The sequence below is a fragment of the Oncorhynchus kisutch genome, linkage group LG20, assembly GCF_002021735.2.
Source record: "Oncorhynchus kisutch isolate 150728-3 linkage group LG20, Okis_V2, whole genome shotgun sequence".
Lineage (NCBI taxonomy): Eukaryota > Metazoa > Chordata > Actinopteri > Salmoniformes > Salmonidae > Oncorhynchus > Oncorhynchus kisutch.
Genome location: NC_034193.2, coordinates 43,682,005 through 43,698,294, shown reverse-complemented (window position 1 = coordinate 43,698,294; position 16,290 = coordinate 43,682,005). Strand labels below are relative to the sequence as shown.

The 16,290-nt window shown below is 45.1% G+C and overlaps 1 protein-coding gene across 2 annotated transcripts; it reads right to left on the bottom strand.

The window, feature by feature from the left end:
• Positions 1 to 24: 24 nt before the first annotated feature.
• Positions 25 to 15,581, bottom strand: LOC109865761 (multidrug resistance-associated protein 7-like). 2 transcript variants are annotated; one of them, XM_020454193.2, is made up of 22 exons: positions 15,456 to 15,581; positions 14,744 to 14,945; positions 13,088 to 14,456; positions 12,600 to 12,827; positions 12,156 to 12,312; positions 11,800 to 11,951; positions 11,614 to 11,693; positions 11,327 to 11,498; positions 10,984 to 11,082; positions 10,608 to 10,797; positions 10,417 to 10,494; positions 10,039 to 10,224; positions 9,811 to 9,943; positions 8,895 to 9,087; positions 7,866 to 8,209; positions 7,471 to 7,640; positions 6,596 to 6,756; positions 6,019 to 6,272; positions 5,680 to 5,825; positions 1,569 to 1,666; positions 1,340 to 1,452; positions 25 to 1,197 (listed from the first exon to the last, which is right to left on the bottom strand). In XM_020454193.2, the coding sequence occupies exons 2-22, from the start codon at positions 14,932 to 14,934 to the stop codon at positions 1,062 to 1,064; spliced, it is 4,650 nt and encodes a 1,549-aa protein (XP_020309782.1). In that variant the 5' UTR covers positions 14,935 to 14,945; positions 15,456 to 15,581; the 3' UTR covers positions 25 to 1,061. The 2 variants fall into 2 exon arrangements, with proteins under 2 accessions (XP_020309782.1, XP_020309783.1); XM_020454194.2 differs by having other exon boundaries at positions 6,596 to 6,714.
• Positions 15,582 to 16,290: the final 709 nt, after the last annotated feature.

Genomic DNA, 16,290 nt, shown 5'->3' with positions numbered 1-16,290 from the left:
ATCTAAAAAGTGACCAGACATGTGTAAAACCAGTGCAGCCATTTTATTTTGAAAATGTTACACCTTCATATTACTGTACATGAGAGTACTGACCACTACTGAAAACGCTGCATGTAAAGGCGATTCTCCCTGAGATGTTCTCTCTTACAGTATATTACAAAACAGAAACATTCTCAAATGACTGATATACAGTAGTTCTGCTACAGAATGGCTTGAAATCCTCAGACGTAACAATACTGTGAGGAGCTTCCAAACAAATGTGCTCTGTGTGAATGGTAAACAAAGAGAAATAGCAACTTTAAATTGTCTTTATTTATCACAAATTATATTCGTCTGTAGCATGTCCGTACAGAAAACATTGTGTAAACATGTGTTTTATCTATGTGAAGAATGTCCATTATTGTGCACTCTAGCTATACAGATCATACTGCCAACAGACCAGGTGCAAAAGGAATCTCAGACATTCATAAATGATTGACGATGCTGCAAAGTGAATGACTGACTTGTCTAGGAAGACAACTTTCCAGTCCAAATCATTATAGTGCTATAGTATACTCCCTTCATACAAAAGCAATTCAAGTACTTTTTCATTGTTTCTTCATTACCTCTGTGCCATTGACACATCGACAGTTCTTTCGTACCACATTAACGTGTTTCATGAATAAAAGGCAGAGAAATTCCACATGACGCCCAGGTTAGAAAATGAACCTGACTTCCTAAAATGTAGTAAAAGAATAATCTCGCTCGGGTTGGACTATTCAGACCTTACTCTCTGAGGTCAAATGTCAGTCGGTGGGCCTCAAGGCAGAAGTCGCCGCCCTTAACTACAGATCTAGGATCAAATGACCCTACACCAAATCCTAACCTTAATGATCATGGGGATAAAAAAAATATAATCTGACCCTGGACCAGTAATTATTATAGTGCCAACTTCTACCACCTCCATTGGACGGGTGGTTGGTTGGTCCAGAGTCTGACCACCACTGGCCTCCTGTGGGGAAACAGAGAGAGATCCCCATTGACATTTCCCATTGTCATTAGTCCTCTGATAGCTTCTCTTCTCACTCTCCCCTCCCACCAACCAGCTTGCAGAAAATGGAGTCGTCTCTTTGGCACAGATCAGCAGGGGTATCAAACTCCACCACCTTCCCAGAATGCATCACCAGCACCCTGTCTGAGTCCATGATGGTGTTGATTCTGGTGACAGAGAAAGAGAAAATCAAGGTGTCACTTTATTAAACTAGGACATCAAATTACGTTAAAAATGTATAATTCAGTATAAATGTCTACTAAAGCACTTAAGATCATTGTGTAAAGTTGTGTTCACTGAATAATTTACCTATGGGCAATGGTGAGGACGGTCTTGTCTTGAAACTTCTCTCTGATTGTCTGCTGTAGCAGTTTGTCAGTCTTTTGGTCAACGCTGGCTGTAGCTTCGTCAATGCACAGAATCTATAGAGAGGAAACAATGGTTGAGAAATAAAGCCATGCTAGTAATTGATACGGATGGTTGAATTCAAAGCCATGTTAGTAATTGGTATGGATAGATGGTGTGGGCTGGTTCTTACATTAGCTTCAGTCAGCAGAGCCCTGGCCAGACACAGCAGCTGTCTCTGTCCCAGAGAGAGAGACTTGCCCCGCTCTCCCACCTCAGCACCTAGACCACCTAAGATACACAAATACACTCAGAGGTTAGTGAGGCCACCTGACCAAACTCTTACAGACACAAACATGAACTAATTACTACCTTCACTCTCTTCCTTTCCTCAATCTCCTTTACTTCCTTGTTATTTCACTCTCACTTGGTTTGATACCAGGGGTGAAAGTAGAATTCATTTCTTACCACACAGGACATACCACGTTTTTATCATTTTTATATGGGTCTAATCTAGGGCTGTGGCGGTCATGACATTTTGTGATTTTAAAGCAAATAACTGCCTGTCTCACAGTAATTGACCGTTATTAAACACATTTGGCATCTCCTGGCTTCCACACCGATGCAGACCTTTGGAACCTCTACATGTTCTAATAAGTCTATGTAATATAACCTACACCATCACAATAAATCCATTATTTATTTTAGACAGGTCTAAAGAGACATGGTATTAAGAAAATGTAGTCTGTTTCAGAAGAACAGAATAGCATACTCTAAGTTGTCATTATGTTAGGCCCTGATCTGGCGATGCCATATGGCTGTGGGCTACACTAGTTCATTTAGCAGACAAGATTTGCTTAGAATTCCGTGGCAAGATTTTATAGTAGGTAGAATTCAATTGAACATAGCTGAATAAAATAGAAAGGATATTTTCTCCAAACGATTTCTAAAGGGAGTGTGCACATGTGGCTATTCTGTGTTGAGGGGTTAACAAAGAAACAGGGAACTTTATTTGTGATACAAACGTTGGGCTATATGTTATGATTTTTAATGCTTTCTAAGGCTGCAAGATGCGACTAATGATGATTTGAAAAAAGTTGCATGAAAGGCATGAGCTCTGCTTTGTTTCTTGCACAGGCAGCACACACACTTCATCAGTCTCTCATTCACAATTTGACAAGCACTTGATAATGCCTAAAAATTTCCCGGTGGCATCCCCCTAGTGTGGCAGTAATGCCCCCTTAAAAAAAGCAATGCCTTTTACAGCCAGTGGCGGTTGTGTGCTTGGTCTGAATATACAGTGCATTCTGAAAGTATTCAGACCCCTTCACTTTTGTTACGTTACAGCATTATTCTAAAATGGCTTAAATTAATTTTGATCTTCAATCTACACACAATACCACATAATGACAAAGTGAAAACAGGTTTTTAGCAAATTTATTAGACAATAAAATAATTTTTAAAAGCAATGAGGCTGATGCAACAGATCTGAACATTTAGCTTAAAATGTTGATAAGCTATTGGGCTATTTCTTCAAATTATAAGCATAGCAATAAGTACACGGCAGTAGGCTATAAGCATGAATGTGCCAAAATGCAATCAATTAGCGCGAAAACACCATTCTCAAAAGTGACCATAATGCGATTATGCTTAAATAGCGAATGGAGTTTTCCCGTGGTTAATTTTAATGCCAGCCAGGTAGGCTATACTTCTGTTTTAAAGCAAAGCAATGTGTTTAATATTAGGAAAGCCTGGCCTATAGAAAGCTGATGGCCTCTATTAAAAAGAGGATCCCATCAAAACACTTTTCTCCCACAATTGCATAGCCTATAGAAATGTTGCGCAACATGAGCTCATCGATTACGTTTGCATCAGAGTGATTAGAAGGACAATAGAGTGCTGAGTACCAGGCAGGTAGCTAGTTTGGTAGGCTACTAGTGATCAGCAGCAGCATCAGAGCTTGGAGAAGCATAGTTACCATGACTAAACGGTTACGTGGAATTTGACTGCGTTTCTGGCTCGTGACTGACGGCGTGGCGGTAATATGTTCACCCTAACAGCACTAGTCTAATCATAGAATGACACAAACTCAGCAAAAAAATAAACGTCCTCTCACTGGCAACTGCGTTTATTTTCAGCAAACTTAACATGTGTAAATATTTGTATGAACATAAGATTCAAAAACTGAGACATAAACTGAACAAGTTCCATAGACATGTGACTAACAGAAATGGAATAATGTGTCCCTGAACAAAGGGGGGGATTCCAAATCAAAAGTAATAGTCAATGCAGCTGGTGGCCACACCAGATACTAAGTACTGCAGTCCATCTCCTCTTCATGGACTGCACCAGATTTGCCAGGTCTTGCTATGAGATGTTACACCACTCTGCCACCAAGGCACCTGCAAGTTCCCGGACATTTCTGGGGGGAATGGCCCTAGCCCTCACCCTCCGATCCAACAGGCCCCAGACGTGCTCAATGGGATTGAGATCTGGGCTCTTCGCTGGCCATGGCAGAACACTGACATGCCTGTCTTGCAGGAAATCAGCCATCCTGCTCGTTCTGTGCGTGGTGGCATTGTCATGCTGGAGGGTCATGTCAGGATGAGCCTGCAAGAAGTGTACCACATGAGGGAGGAGGATGTCTTCCCTGTAACACACAGTGTTGAGATTGCCTGCAATTACAACAAACTCAGTCCAATGATCCTGTGACACACCGCTCCAGACCATGATGGACCCTCCACCTCCAAATCGATCACGCTCCAGAGTACAGGCCTCGGTGTAACGCTCATTCCTTCAACGATAAACACGAATCCGACCATCACCCCTGGTGAGACAAAACGTGACTCGTCAGTGAAGAGCACTTTTTGCCAGTCCTGTCTGGTCAACCGATGGTGGGTTTGTGCCCATAGGCGACGTTGTTGTCTGGTGAGGACCTGCCTTACAACAGGCCTACAAGCCATCAGTCCAGCCTCTCTCAGCCTACTGCGGACAGTCTGAGCACTGATGAAGGGATTGTGAGTTCCTGGTGTAACTCGGGAAGTTGTTGTTGCCATCCTGTACCTGTCCTGTACCTGTCCCGCAGGTGTGATGTTCGGATGTACCGATCCTGTGCAGGTGTTCTTACACGTGGTCTGCCACTGTCTCTCCTGTTTCCCTGTAGCGGTCTTAGGCGTCTCACAGTACGAACATTGCACTTTATTGCCCTGGACACATCTGCAGTCCTCACGCCTCCTTGCAGCATGCCTAAGGCACGTTCACACAGATGAGCAGGGACCCTGTGCATCTTTCTTTTGGTGTTTTTCAGAGTCAGTAGAAAGGCCTCTTTAGTGTCCTAATTTTTCATAACTGTGACCTTAATTGCCTACCGTCTGTAAGCTGTTAGTGTCTTAACGACCGTTCCACAGGTGCATGCTCATTAATTGTTTATGGTTCTTCATGGTTCATTGAACAAGCAAGGGAAACAGTGTTTAAACCTTTTACAATGAAGATCTGTGAAGTTATTTGGAGTTTTACAAATTATCTTTGAAAGACAGGGTCCTGAAAAGGGACGTTTCTTTTTTGCTGAGTTTATGCATAGATTACGTATAGAATCCCTATTAACTTTGTTAACCAGTCATGAGGTTTTCATTTGATTGTGAAACAATCACTTCAAAAGGCACTCCTGTTGGCTACCCACGCGCGTTTGGCCACTCACAATATAATTACAGCATCCACAGTGCACCTGCAATTTGCTGGATGGAAAGACAAATCTGTTACAAAAAAACTAAACGTGTAATGACATTCGGCGATTGTCATTAGGCCCACTACACTTGTATCCCGAAATTATGCATCCAATGCTGTACGCACGCATCTCGGTCACTTATCTCCGCCTTTCCAACATTTTAGTGTTTTCTTCGAACCACAGGTATACGGACCGATTTCAAGTCAACTCGCTCATTTTCATGCAGCCGACATGCGGTAATGTTAAATAATGGTGTAATTCAATATAGTTTTTTCTGCATTTCCTTTAAATTATTGCGATGGGTCACGTTTTACTGGTACGGCGTACCACAACTATTTATTTTGTTGGTACCGGAATGTACTGGCTTACTTTCACCTCTGTTTGATACCCCTCTTCTCTCATTGGGATTCTGTTTGTCTGTTTAATTCAACTACTCTTCCTATTTCTCATCTGCTAGATCACCCTCTCATTTGCATGATTTTTCATCATCTCCCTTCTATCACCATCACAATCTCCCTCCTCTACTGTCCTCAATCCTCTCTTCCCCCTCTCTTTCTCTCCCACCCTCCCTCTCTCTCACCGATGCGGTTGATGACAGGGCTGAGGTGACAGTGTTCCAGGGCCTCCAGTAGCCGGGGGTCAGGGTGACGTCCACATGGGTCCAGGTTCTCTCTCACTGTCCCGCTGAACAGGAACGGGTCCTGGGGGATGATGGCCAGTTTGGACCTGAAGGGGGAGCCACAAATACAGTGTAAACAAATGATCCATTTTTTTTGTAGTTCAAAATAAGCAGACATGTTGATGAATGTCATCACCTATAAAGAGCTTTTATTACAGATGCACAGATCCCCATCATTATCAGTTGAAAAAACAACAACATTAAAATCATATCACCACCATCATCTCTTAATCCTCTCACCTGAGCTGGGCCAGTCCCACCTGGCTGGTGTCCACTCCATCTAGTAAGATCTGACCCTGGTTCAGCTCCACCATGCGGAAGAGGGCCAGGAACAGAGTCGACTTGCCTGAGCCCGTCCGGCCTACCACCCCCACCTTCTCCCCAGGCCGGACCACCAGGCTCACCCCGTCCAGGGCGTTAGGCAGCCCCTCTCTGTAGGACAACACGGCCCCACGGAACTCCACCCAACCCTGCTCCGGCCACGAGGTGGGCACCTATGGTAAAGACGAAAGTAGATGGGTCCTCAGTCATATAACAAACCTACTTGTTTTCTATTCCCCTGAATGGCCACTTCAGTAAGAAGTAACTGACCAGGCTAAAATACCCAAAGAACTTGAACAAATAGATTTAGTAATTTTTGAAATAACACCTATCCAACACCTCATAAAGACAACCACTGAAAACCTGCCACATAACCTTCTAAAAGGTCTACAGAGTGGCGTACACTTCTGACATTGAAAAAAAGGAATTATGAAACCTCAATGGGGTGCAACTGAGTGGCATGCTATAAGACACACGTCCTCACAGGACTCCTCACCTGTGGGTTGCTGTGTTGTGGCTCAGTGGGCAGGGTGGTGGAGTACTCCTCGGTGCGCTCCACACTCACCAGCTGCATCTCTGTCTGGGTAAAGTTGAAGATGAGGCCTGACAGCAGGCCTGTGATGGACAGAGCATAGGACAGGGACAGACCCACCAGACCTGGCAGGGAGAACAACCATAGGACAAACAGTTGTTATTAAGGCCTAGACACAGCAAACAAGACATACACTGAGTATACTCTATACAAAACAATATTGCCCTCAGAACCGCCTCAATTCGTCGGGGCATGGACTCTACAAGGTGTCGATAGCATTCCACAGGGATGCTGGCCCATGTTGACTCCAATGCTTTCCACAGTTGTGTCAAGTTGGCTGGATGTCCTTTGGGTGGTGGACCATTCTTGATACACACAGAAAACTGTTGCGCGTAGAAAAACCCAGCAGCGTTGCAATTCTTGACACAAACGGAGCACCTGGCACCTACTACAGTACCATGTTCAAAAGGCACTTAAATATTTTGTCTTGCCCATTCATCCTCTGAATGGCACACATACACAATCCATGTCTCAATTTTCTCAAGGCTTAAAAATCCTTCTTAAACCTGTCTCCTCCCCTTCATCAACACTGATTGAAGTTGATTTAACAAGTGACATTAATAAGGGATCATAGCTAACACCTGGATTCACCTGGTCAGTCTACGTCATGGAAAGAGGTGTTCTTAATGTTTTGTATACTCAGAGTACATGTACTGATACTATTTCTAGATTCTCCTCTACAGCAGCCTCAACAACTAGTAGACATCAACAGTGTAATCGAGGCCTGTGTTGTGCTAAACCTGTGCTGACTATGGGACACATGCTAGCTGGGTGCTCACCCGGGTCGATGGATTTGAACTGGTGCTGGACGACGGCGATCACGCTGATGCCCGTCACCACAACAACGCCGATCATCTGCAGGCGGATGTCCAGCCACTGCATGGCGGCGTTGCTAAGGAACAGACAGCGTTGGTTCTGCTCCAGACGCCTCTCGTTCTCCTCCTCAAATCTAGAGCCACAACAGACAGACGGAGAACATGAACCTCCTTCCAAAACAATATATTTATATATGTTTTGGCTTGGACCTTGGACTGGTCCTAGAGAGGTACAAGTTGAGCCGGCTTTTGTGCAAGCTCAGATCTAACCGCTAACACCCCTGATTCAAGGTCGGTAACCACCAGATCTAGAGTGGGTCCAAAATATAAATTCCTCATTCTAACTTTACCGTCCTCACCTGGAGGCACTGGAACTTGCTCGGATGGTACCGAGGCCACTCAGCGTCTCAGAGAAATGTGAATACACCGGCGAGAGGGTGAGGCTGCACAGACGCTTCAGGTCTCTGGATGTGTGTCGGTAGAAGCGCTGTGTGAGGTGGTAGAGCAGGCCCAGGGGCAGCAGGGCCACTAGGAACCAGGGCAGGCCGTAGCTCATCACTACCAGCATGCCCAGCAGGCCGAAGATGCTAGCCAGTAGGATGTTGAGGAAGAAAGGGAGAGTGTCATCCACGCTGTACAGGTCAGAGGAGAAGCGGTTAAGGACACGGCCCAGCGGTGTAGTGTCGAAGAAGGTAACTGTAGCCTGGATTGATATAGAGAGAGGCGGGTCAGGGTTAGTTAGGTGTGTTTGTACTCTATCATGGCAATGTAAACAGTAAACACTACAAACACGTGTATTAAGGTAGTCTAGCAGTCTGAACCACTGCCTTCAGATCACATATATGGCTGCAGCATGGGTTTGAATCTGGACCAATGCCTTTTCAGCCTAAAACTATCTTTCCCACTGTCTCACCTCTATCCAATAAAGCATTTTTGTTTGTGTACAAAAAAATATACCTTTAAAATAAATACTACAAAGTGTATAAAACATATATATATATTTTTTTTTACAAATAGTACCCACCACTAGGAATGTGTGGACAAAACAAGTACACTGTAAATTATCTACAGAACATCAACTCACACAGTAGAGGCTGGAATGGATAATGGTTGGAATGGAGTCAATGGAGTGTTATCAACCACATGGAAACCACATCTTTAGGTGTTTTATACCATTCCATTGACACCATTCCAGCCATTACTATGAGCCATCCTCCCCTCAGCAGCCTCCACTGCTCTCACAGCACGAGTTGAACCGTGATCATTTTTCAGAAAAATCATAATTATGCTATAAAATGTAAAATACATCTTTTGCATGATTGAAACCATGACCATGGTCATGACTAAACCAGTTTCCCGAGGGGTCAACTGAACAGAAGACGCTCAACCTTGAGGACTGTGTCAAGCAGCCTGTTGTGGACGACCGATGCTGCACGAATGCCTCCAAAGGCGAAGAGGAAGGCTCGGAAGGCGGTGAAGACCATGTTGGCACCCGCAATGGAACAGTAAACTGTCAGATAGAACTTCACCTCCGAGCTCATGTTGGCGAAAGCTGTCGTTTCCATAATATTGACAGGGAACCTGGGGATAAAACACACATTTGAATCAATCTTGTCATGCGTGTGTGCTGCATCATGGATGTCTCTGCGATTTGACACCTAATCCTTTTACTGCACAATCTAAAGGATTTAGATTTAGAGGCTCTGTAATATCAATGGAGAGTACCTAAGTATGACTTAAAGCAGTGTGGAGTCATAAGTGGTGACAGGTTCTGACTCCTAAACTTGAAATATGGAGTGCCATAGTCTGGTTTCTACACCAGAAGTAAATGGTTATCTGTAGCAGGAATGTATATGGTGGAGGCAATTAAGCTTGGAATGTACTGAGTAAAGGAAAGGCAATCACATCGTTGCAGTCACTGATAAGGGTGGAGAGCTGTGGTTTAGTGAGGAATGTGGGGCAGAGGTCAGGTCAGATTAAGGGAGAAGGAACTGTTTATTGCCCGCATCACTTAACTTCCTGCCTAGCAATAAAGATGTCATGTTTAGAGAAGAGGAGGATACTTCACCCAAATTGGGGTATATATACTCGTGCTGGGGGAAACTCGTGCTGTTTTTGTCTGCTCAGCTGTCTGACCTTTTGGGTGAATAAATTTGGTTTGAGCTTTTATAGTTGTCCATCAGTTTTTGCCATGTTATTTAGAACCTAACAGTGGATTATATAAGAGGAATGACACTGCACATTCTGAGTAATTGAATCTTATCCAGTGTATCAGTCTCAACGTTCTAACAACCTCTAACTTACATTAGTCCTCCAGGAGAGAATAGCAGCAGGTGTGGTGAGCTGTAGGCAGGCATGAGAACACTCTGGGCGGAACCATTGTTCTTCAGGTTAGAGATCCAGTGGGACAGCCACCAGTCAGACACATTCTTAGAGGCTGAGACAGAGACAGCAAAATGTAAAATTCATAAACAATCCAGCAAAGCCAACAGAAGTTCGATGTCATATTAAGGCGCCAGTTGGTAGCTGTACCTTGCATGAGGAGTAGGGACAGCAAGATGGAGACAGCCAAGGGCCCTCCTACCGCTCTCCAGTAGGTGTGGTAAACCTTCCACGCCAGCCCGCCCACCGCCTTCTGCTCCTCCCTTGACAGTGAAGACTGCTCCTCCGCAAACAGCTCATTGGACGGACCCTGCTTCTCCTCTCGCTCAATGACATCTGATTCAAGTCAGAACACAAATAAAAACACCTGCCAATTTTTCCATGGAGTAGTCCATCACTCAATTCAACAACAAGGTGTAGAAACTAATCAAATGGACTTTCATTCCTCTGCATCAGTGATATTAGCACTGTGTTGCAAACAATATATTCCAAAACACAACGCTAAGAGACATAAATGACTACTGGTACCTTTCTCCTTTGCATTACTGTCATTCTTCCGGTTCTTGGGCACTGCTTCTACCAAAGGAAGGACCTCTTCAGGTGTACCTATTTAAAACGAATGAGAAGGACAGAGAGTTTATTCAGACATATGCATTTACACAGAAATGTAATTCATTATTCCATTATCAATTGACGAACGTAAGGCCAGAGTTCACTACCCGTTTTAATAATTGTTCCATTGTCCATGAGAATCACCACATCAGCTTTGTCCACAAACTCTATGCGGTGGGTGCATAGGATTCTGGTCTTGCTCCTGAGGATCCCCATGATGCATCTCTCCATGAGGTGATGGGCCACGTCAGAGTCTACTGCTGCCAGTGGATCGTCCAGGAGGAAAATGTCTTTCTCCTTGTTCGTTTAAAAGAGAGATTGATATTCAATACAAAAAGCAAATGATTTAATGTTTTCTGCCATCCATACTTCTAACCTGGCAAAAGCTTGCTTGTTAAATAAAGTTGGAGATTCACTGATACACAGTCTCTGTCTTTTCTAGATGGCTGTTGTGTTACCATGGATTCTGGTGAGGACTCTTACCATGTAAACAGCTCTGGCCAAGGCCAGGCGAGCTTTCTGTCCTCCACTCAGAGTCACTCCATTCTCTCCCACCTCGGTCCTGTCCCCATTAGGCAGAATCTGGACAAACAAGAAAATTCAGTCAAATATTTTCAAATGCACCGAGTTTGGGATTTGTCCTTATTAACATTCATTGGATATATAACAAATATATTAGAGGTTGGTCAAGTAAAGTTTGGACTGGGCCAAAATAAAAATGGAACAAGGGATAAAGCTAGCATTGAGGTTGTCTATGAGGATAAGAGAGATTGAAGCAGAGAGAGAGAAACAAATAAAGAAATTGAAAAAGAGAGGCGAGTCTCACATTGAGGTCGTCCGTGAGCGCACAGGCCTCCACCACGGCCTGGTAAAAAGAACTGTTGTAGTCCTTGCCAAACAGGATGTTGTCCCGAACTGTTGCATGCTGGATCCACGGCTCCTGAGCGGCTAGACCAAACCCATCCTCCCTGCCCTGGACGTATACATCACCGCCACGCCTACAGAGGGAAGTAAAACAACTCAACGATAGATCCAAAAAGGTCATTGAAATAAACCAACAAAACAAATTTACTTGAGCTTTGTAAGCTTAGTAAATGAGGCGGTGAGCACTACCGGTTGAGTTCTCCAGTGATGGCTGCCAGTAAGGAGCTCTTCCCACAGCCCACCTTTCCCACCACAACAACTAGGGATCCCTGGCAGACAAGAAAAAAAAATACTACATCTTTGCTGTGATAAGATGGTAGACCACATGATTTCCAAGCTGTATAGGTTACATAGTTTGTGATGCAGGGTACACACCTTAGTGATGGATAGGTTGAGGCTATGGAGCATCAGACTTCCTTTGGGGGATTCAGTATCAGAGCTTGTGGGGTGGTCTGGCCCCCCAGGCCCCTGCCATGAGAATATGCCCTGACTCATCACAATGGTGTCCTGGGGATCCTCAGGGGCCACTGTAAGTTGGAGCCACAAAGTCAATGAAAAACATTTCATGCACATATTTGCATATCTCACTTTCATAGACACAGTTATTGCACATGTATTAATTAATAATGTATGTACAAGCAAAATGTACTTTATTTATGCTGCGCACGCACACACACACACACACACACACACACACACACACACACACACACACACACACACACACCTACCGAGACTGAAATATGCATTGAGGTCCTGGTTGGGAAGCTTGAGGAAGCGTTGGATGCGGTCCAGGGACACCTTGGCCTCCAGGATGCCGTTGAGGACCCAGGGGAAGCTGTTGAGGGGGACGATCAGCATGCCCACTAGGGCCAGAGTGGTGAACACCTGCAATGGAGGAGGGAAAGTGTTCCTATTCGAATTAGTCTCATGCAGCCACATCATCATTGTGTTCCTGGGTATCAGTTAGTAGATCTTTCAATAGCTAGTATGTCTGTTCCAATGTCCATTCTAGCATAGCTACCACTTGGAATGTTCTATCCGAAACATTACTTCATACAAGGTGATATTGCTAGTGAGGACATTGGAACAGATTGCTTGCAAAATATTTAGCTCACTTTTAAATGGTAACTACTATCGGATGAAGCACAAAATGAAATATGGACCATGCCTACCGTGGCTGCAGTGAGCTCATGGCCGAGCAGCACGTATGTGACAAAGGTGATGATAGATATGACTATGGGTAGAGATCCCCAGGTGTACACGCACACAGCATCCAGGTACTTAATGGCCTTGAGGTGGGACAGCTCTTGCCTCCGAAAATCTGCTATCTCCTGGGCAAAGTAGGCCTCCCAGTTGTAGAACTTGATGACTCGTATTCCGAAGAGGACCTCTGTCATTAGCTGGAAGGCAAGGACAGGGCAGACAGATGACATTGTTGAGCTCACATCTTTAGGTGAAACGTCTGCAAGCAGTTTCGCAGCTTGACATCGAAGACTTTTAATATAAAAGCTATAGAAGTTGTATGTTGTAATTACTACTTCATTACTACTTAATAGCACTGCTCTAAACAATAAAAAAAATAGCATTCATATAGGTGTTGCTATGGTTGGAGTGTTAAGATAAAAGTAAAAGATAGTCAAAGCCATAGAGAATTTCTCACCTTGACACGACTATCCTTATGTGTGAGCATGTGCTTGTTATTCTCCATGATCTTCGAGGCCAGCACCTTATTGAGCGGCACCAGCAGCAGAGCCACACCCAGTCCTCCTAGGAAGGCCACACCCACCTGCAGGTAGAGCAGGTAGAGGGCAATGGAGAACTGGAAGGGCAGACTCCACACCTCGTGGAAATTGTTGAAGAAGTTGATCACGTGGTCCGTGTCCGTGCTCATGAAGTTGACCACCTCGCCCAGGGTGAACCGCGCTGCCAGGCTGCCGCCGCTGACCCGCAGTGCTTTCCCGTAGATGGTGGAGATGAGGGCGGCGCGCGCTGAGAGTGAGACCTTCGAGACTTCGAAGGCAAAGATGTTCCGGATGAGGGCAGAGAAGAAGGTGCTGAAGAAGAGGCCCGTGGCACACCAGGCCCCCTGGCTGACAGGGGCCCCCTCCTCTTCCATGTAGTGCACCAGGCTGCTGAGGAGCAGGGGTCCTGCGAAGCTCAGCATGTTGCCCGCTAGCTTCAGCACACCAAGCAGGTAGTAGCGTAGCCCGAAGGCTTTGTGCAACACTTTTAACAGTCCTACCTCCTCCACTGCTATACCCTGCTGGAGGGGTGAAGTCCATGTTCTGTTCTGTAGGCTCTTGTTTGCAGGCCTGGGTGTAGTGTTCCTTCTCTGTGTTGCTGCCCTCTGTTGGCAGTCCTCCCAGCAGCGGAGGAAGTGTCGGCGCACTGCGCTGGTGCGGAGCCTCCGGGGAAGGAGATAGACATTGCATGGCCTCTCCAGCTCCCCACGCCGGCCGCACCTCAGTAGAGGGTTCAACCACAGGTACATCAGGCGGGAGATGAAGCTACTGCCATCCTCTGCCACCACCTCTCCCGTGTCCTGGTAGGAACTCTCTGGGATGAGGAGAGAGCTGTCTGCATCATTGACGGACATGGAGGTGTAACTCCCTTCACCGACGCAGGGAGCAGCGAAGGCCAGGAGGTAGACCAGGAGAGAGAGTCCCCGGGTGACTGCGAGCACCAGCCGTGCCACTCTAAAGGGCTCCACCAGGTCCAGGTAGGTGGCCCCCTGGGCGTAAGCCAGCAGGGTGACCACCAGGTTAGGGATAGGCAACAGGACCAGCAGTAGTAACACAGAGGGACCCCTGGTTCTTCTATAGATGGACCTCTGGAGGACAAGCAGGGCCCCAAAGTGGACCAGCCATGCCAGGACGGCACATCCATCAGCCAGGACGTCCAGGTACATGTCCCCCCGGTGGAGGAGGACCACCAGGACCAAGTCCACCACGAAGAGCAGGGTAACCAGCAGGGCTGAGGCCACCCTGAGGCCCCAACCACACGGGGGAGAGGACCGGAGGAGGCTGCATCTGTGTAATGCAAAAGGATAAAATGGTCGATGAACTGTCTGAAATATGGCCTGGCTAGATATAATAAAGATGCCAATCTACAGTAAGGGATCTAGCTAGTACAGACATGAACTTACTGTTCTGGAGGTAGAAATCAAACATCTTTATTTTACCTAAGTACACGTAGGTACAATATGTGGGTCTGTATCGCATACTACTGTATGTGCTGTAGGATTAATAGTGGCCAGAATGTTTTAGCCTATGCCTTGTGATTTTGTGAGGGGCCTGACTGTGTGACCTAACGTTACCTCTGAGCACTCAGGTAGCAGGCACTGAAGACGGCCACTACAGCGTGAGCCAGGGCTCCCAGAACCAGCTGGTTAAAACAGGGGCTGATGGCTCCATCCCGCCACACTGGGAACGGGTCAAGGGTGTCCGTGTGGCACAGGCCAGAGAACAACTCACTGGGGCCAAAATCAGCCACTACACCTTTCCCCATTCTCCAAGCATCTAGGGAAACGTTTATAAACATTGCAGATATCTATAGTACTTCTGTAATTCGTTTTTCAACCTGTCTGATCAAATCTGTCAGCAACACTTGCAGTTGACTACAACCAGGCCTACCGGTGTTTAGCTCGTCAAACAGGTTGGGCTTTTAAGAGTGAGTTCACATAGGCTACAACACAGTTCTGTACTAGCTAGTTACAGTACATATGTAGCTAAATGTTTTGTTTTGGCTGGTCATAAGAAATGTGTTTGTGTCTCTATAAGCAGTCTACCTCTATGATTCAGTTGCACATGGTCTAGCTAGCTAGCTGTCACTGTCACTAGTCAGCCACACTTGCTTAGGGGGACATTTGTAAACATTGGAATGAGTGGCTAGCAAATCTCTCACCAGCGGCGTGTGTTATTGTTCGTCAAGTTAATGAAACATTTCCTTTTGCATGATATAAAGCGTATATATAGCAAGACTCTCTGTGCAATTTGGGGTAACACAATTGTCAAGATAAATTGAAATACCTGTTCACAGCTTTGGATTCATGGGGGAACGTAGCATCAGCAGTGTTACAACTTCCGGTCACGCGCCACATGTATGTTTTCTCCAAAGCACAAGGCGCATTGAATTCAATGCATTAAATATTGTATTTCTAAATGACAGGGGTTTACGAACCCTAACTAAAAGAAAACCACTTTTTTATTTATTTGTAAACACTCTAATGCAGATTTCATTCTACTCCAGAAGACTCGCTCCTGCGATTCAGATTCTAGTTTTTGGAAATCACAATGGGGAAATACTGTTTATTATAGTCACGGGTCTTACCACTCAGCTGGTACTATGATATTGCCTCATACATTTAGAGGTGATATTTCAGAGTCTTGTATGTCCAAAGATGGGAGATGGGTTATATTGATCTCCAAACTAGATACGTGTTTTTTATTATATGCAATGTGTATAGGTACAACTCTTACCTCAAATAAGACTGATAAGCTTACTGAGCTGCAAAACAAGTACACAAATGCATGGCTTATAATAGCTGGAGACTTTAATGAAACACCTTATAACTCTTTAGATATATTTCCACCTGGAATAGCGCAAAGATCTCAGAATAGAGACATCATAACCTAATTTAGCAATAAACTGACAGTGATTGATGCATGGCGCTTCTTTAATACACACTTAAACGAATACACCTGTGTACTAGGTAAACGATGGTCAAATCCACAATCTCATTTCTCCCCCACTTTTACAGTATGTACAAGAAGTAAGCCATAAAACCTGCTCCTTTGACTGATCATAAAATTATATTATTTAAGTTAAGAATGTTCAGAAAAATACAGTGGCGTTCGAGAATAC

Excerpts from the sequence above, each read along its gene's own strand:
- LOC109865761 (XM_020454193.2), bottom strand. The coding sequence starts at position 14,934 with ATGGGGAAAGGTGTAGTGGCTGATTTTGGCCCCAGTGAGTTGTTCTCT. Across the intron at positions 9,088-9,810 it reads TTCTCTCCTGGAGGACTAAT|GTTCCCTGTCAATATTATGG; the intron begins GTAAGTTAGAGG and ends TTTTATCCCCAG. Across the intron at positions 5,826-6,018 it reads GTGGGACTGGCCCAGCTCAG|GTCCAAACTGGCCATCATCC; the intron begins GTGAGAGGATTA and ends CTCCCCCTTCAG.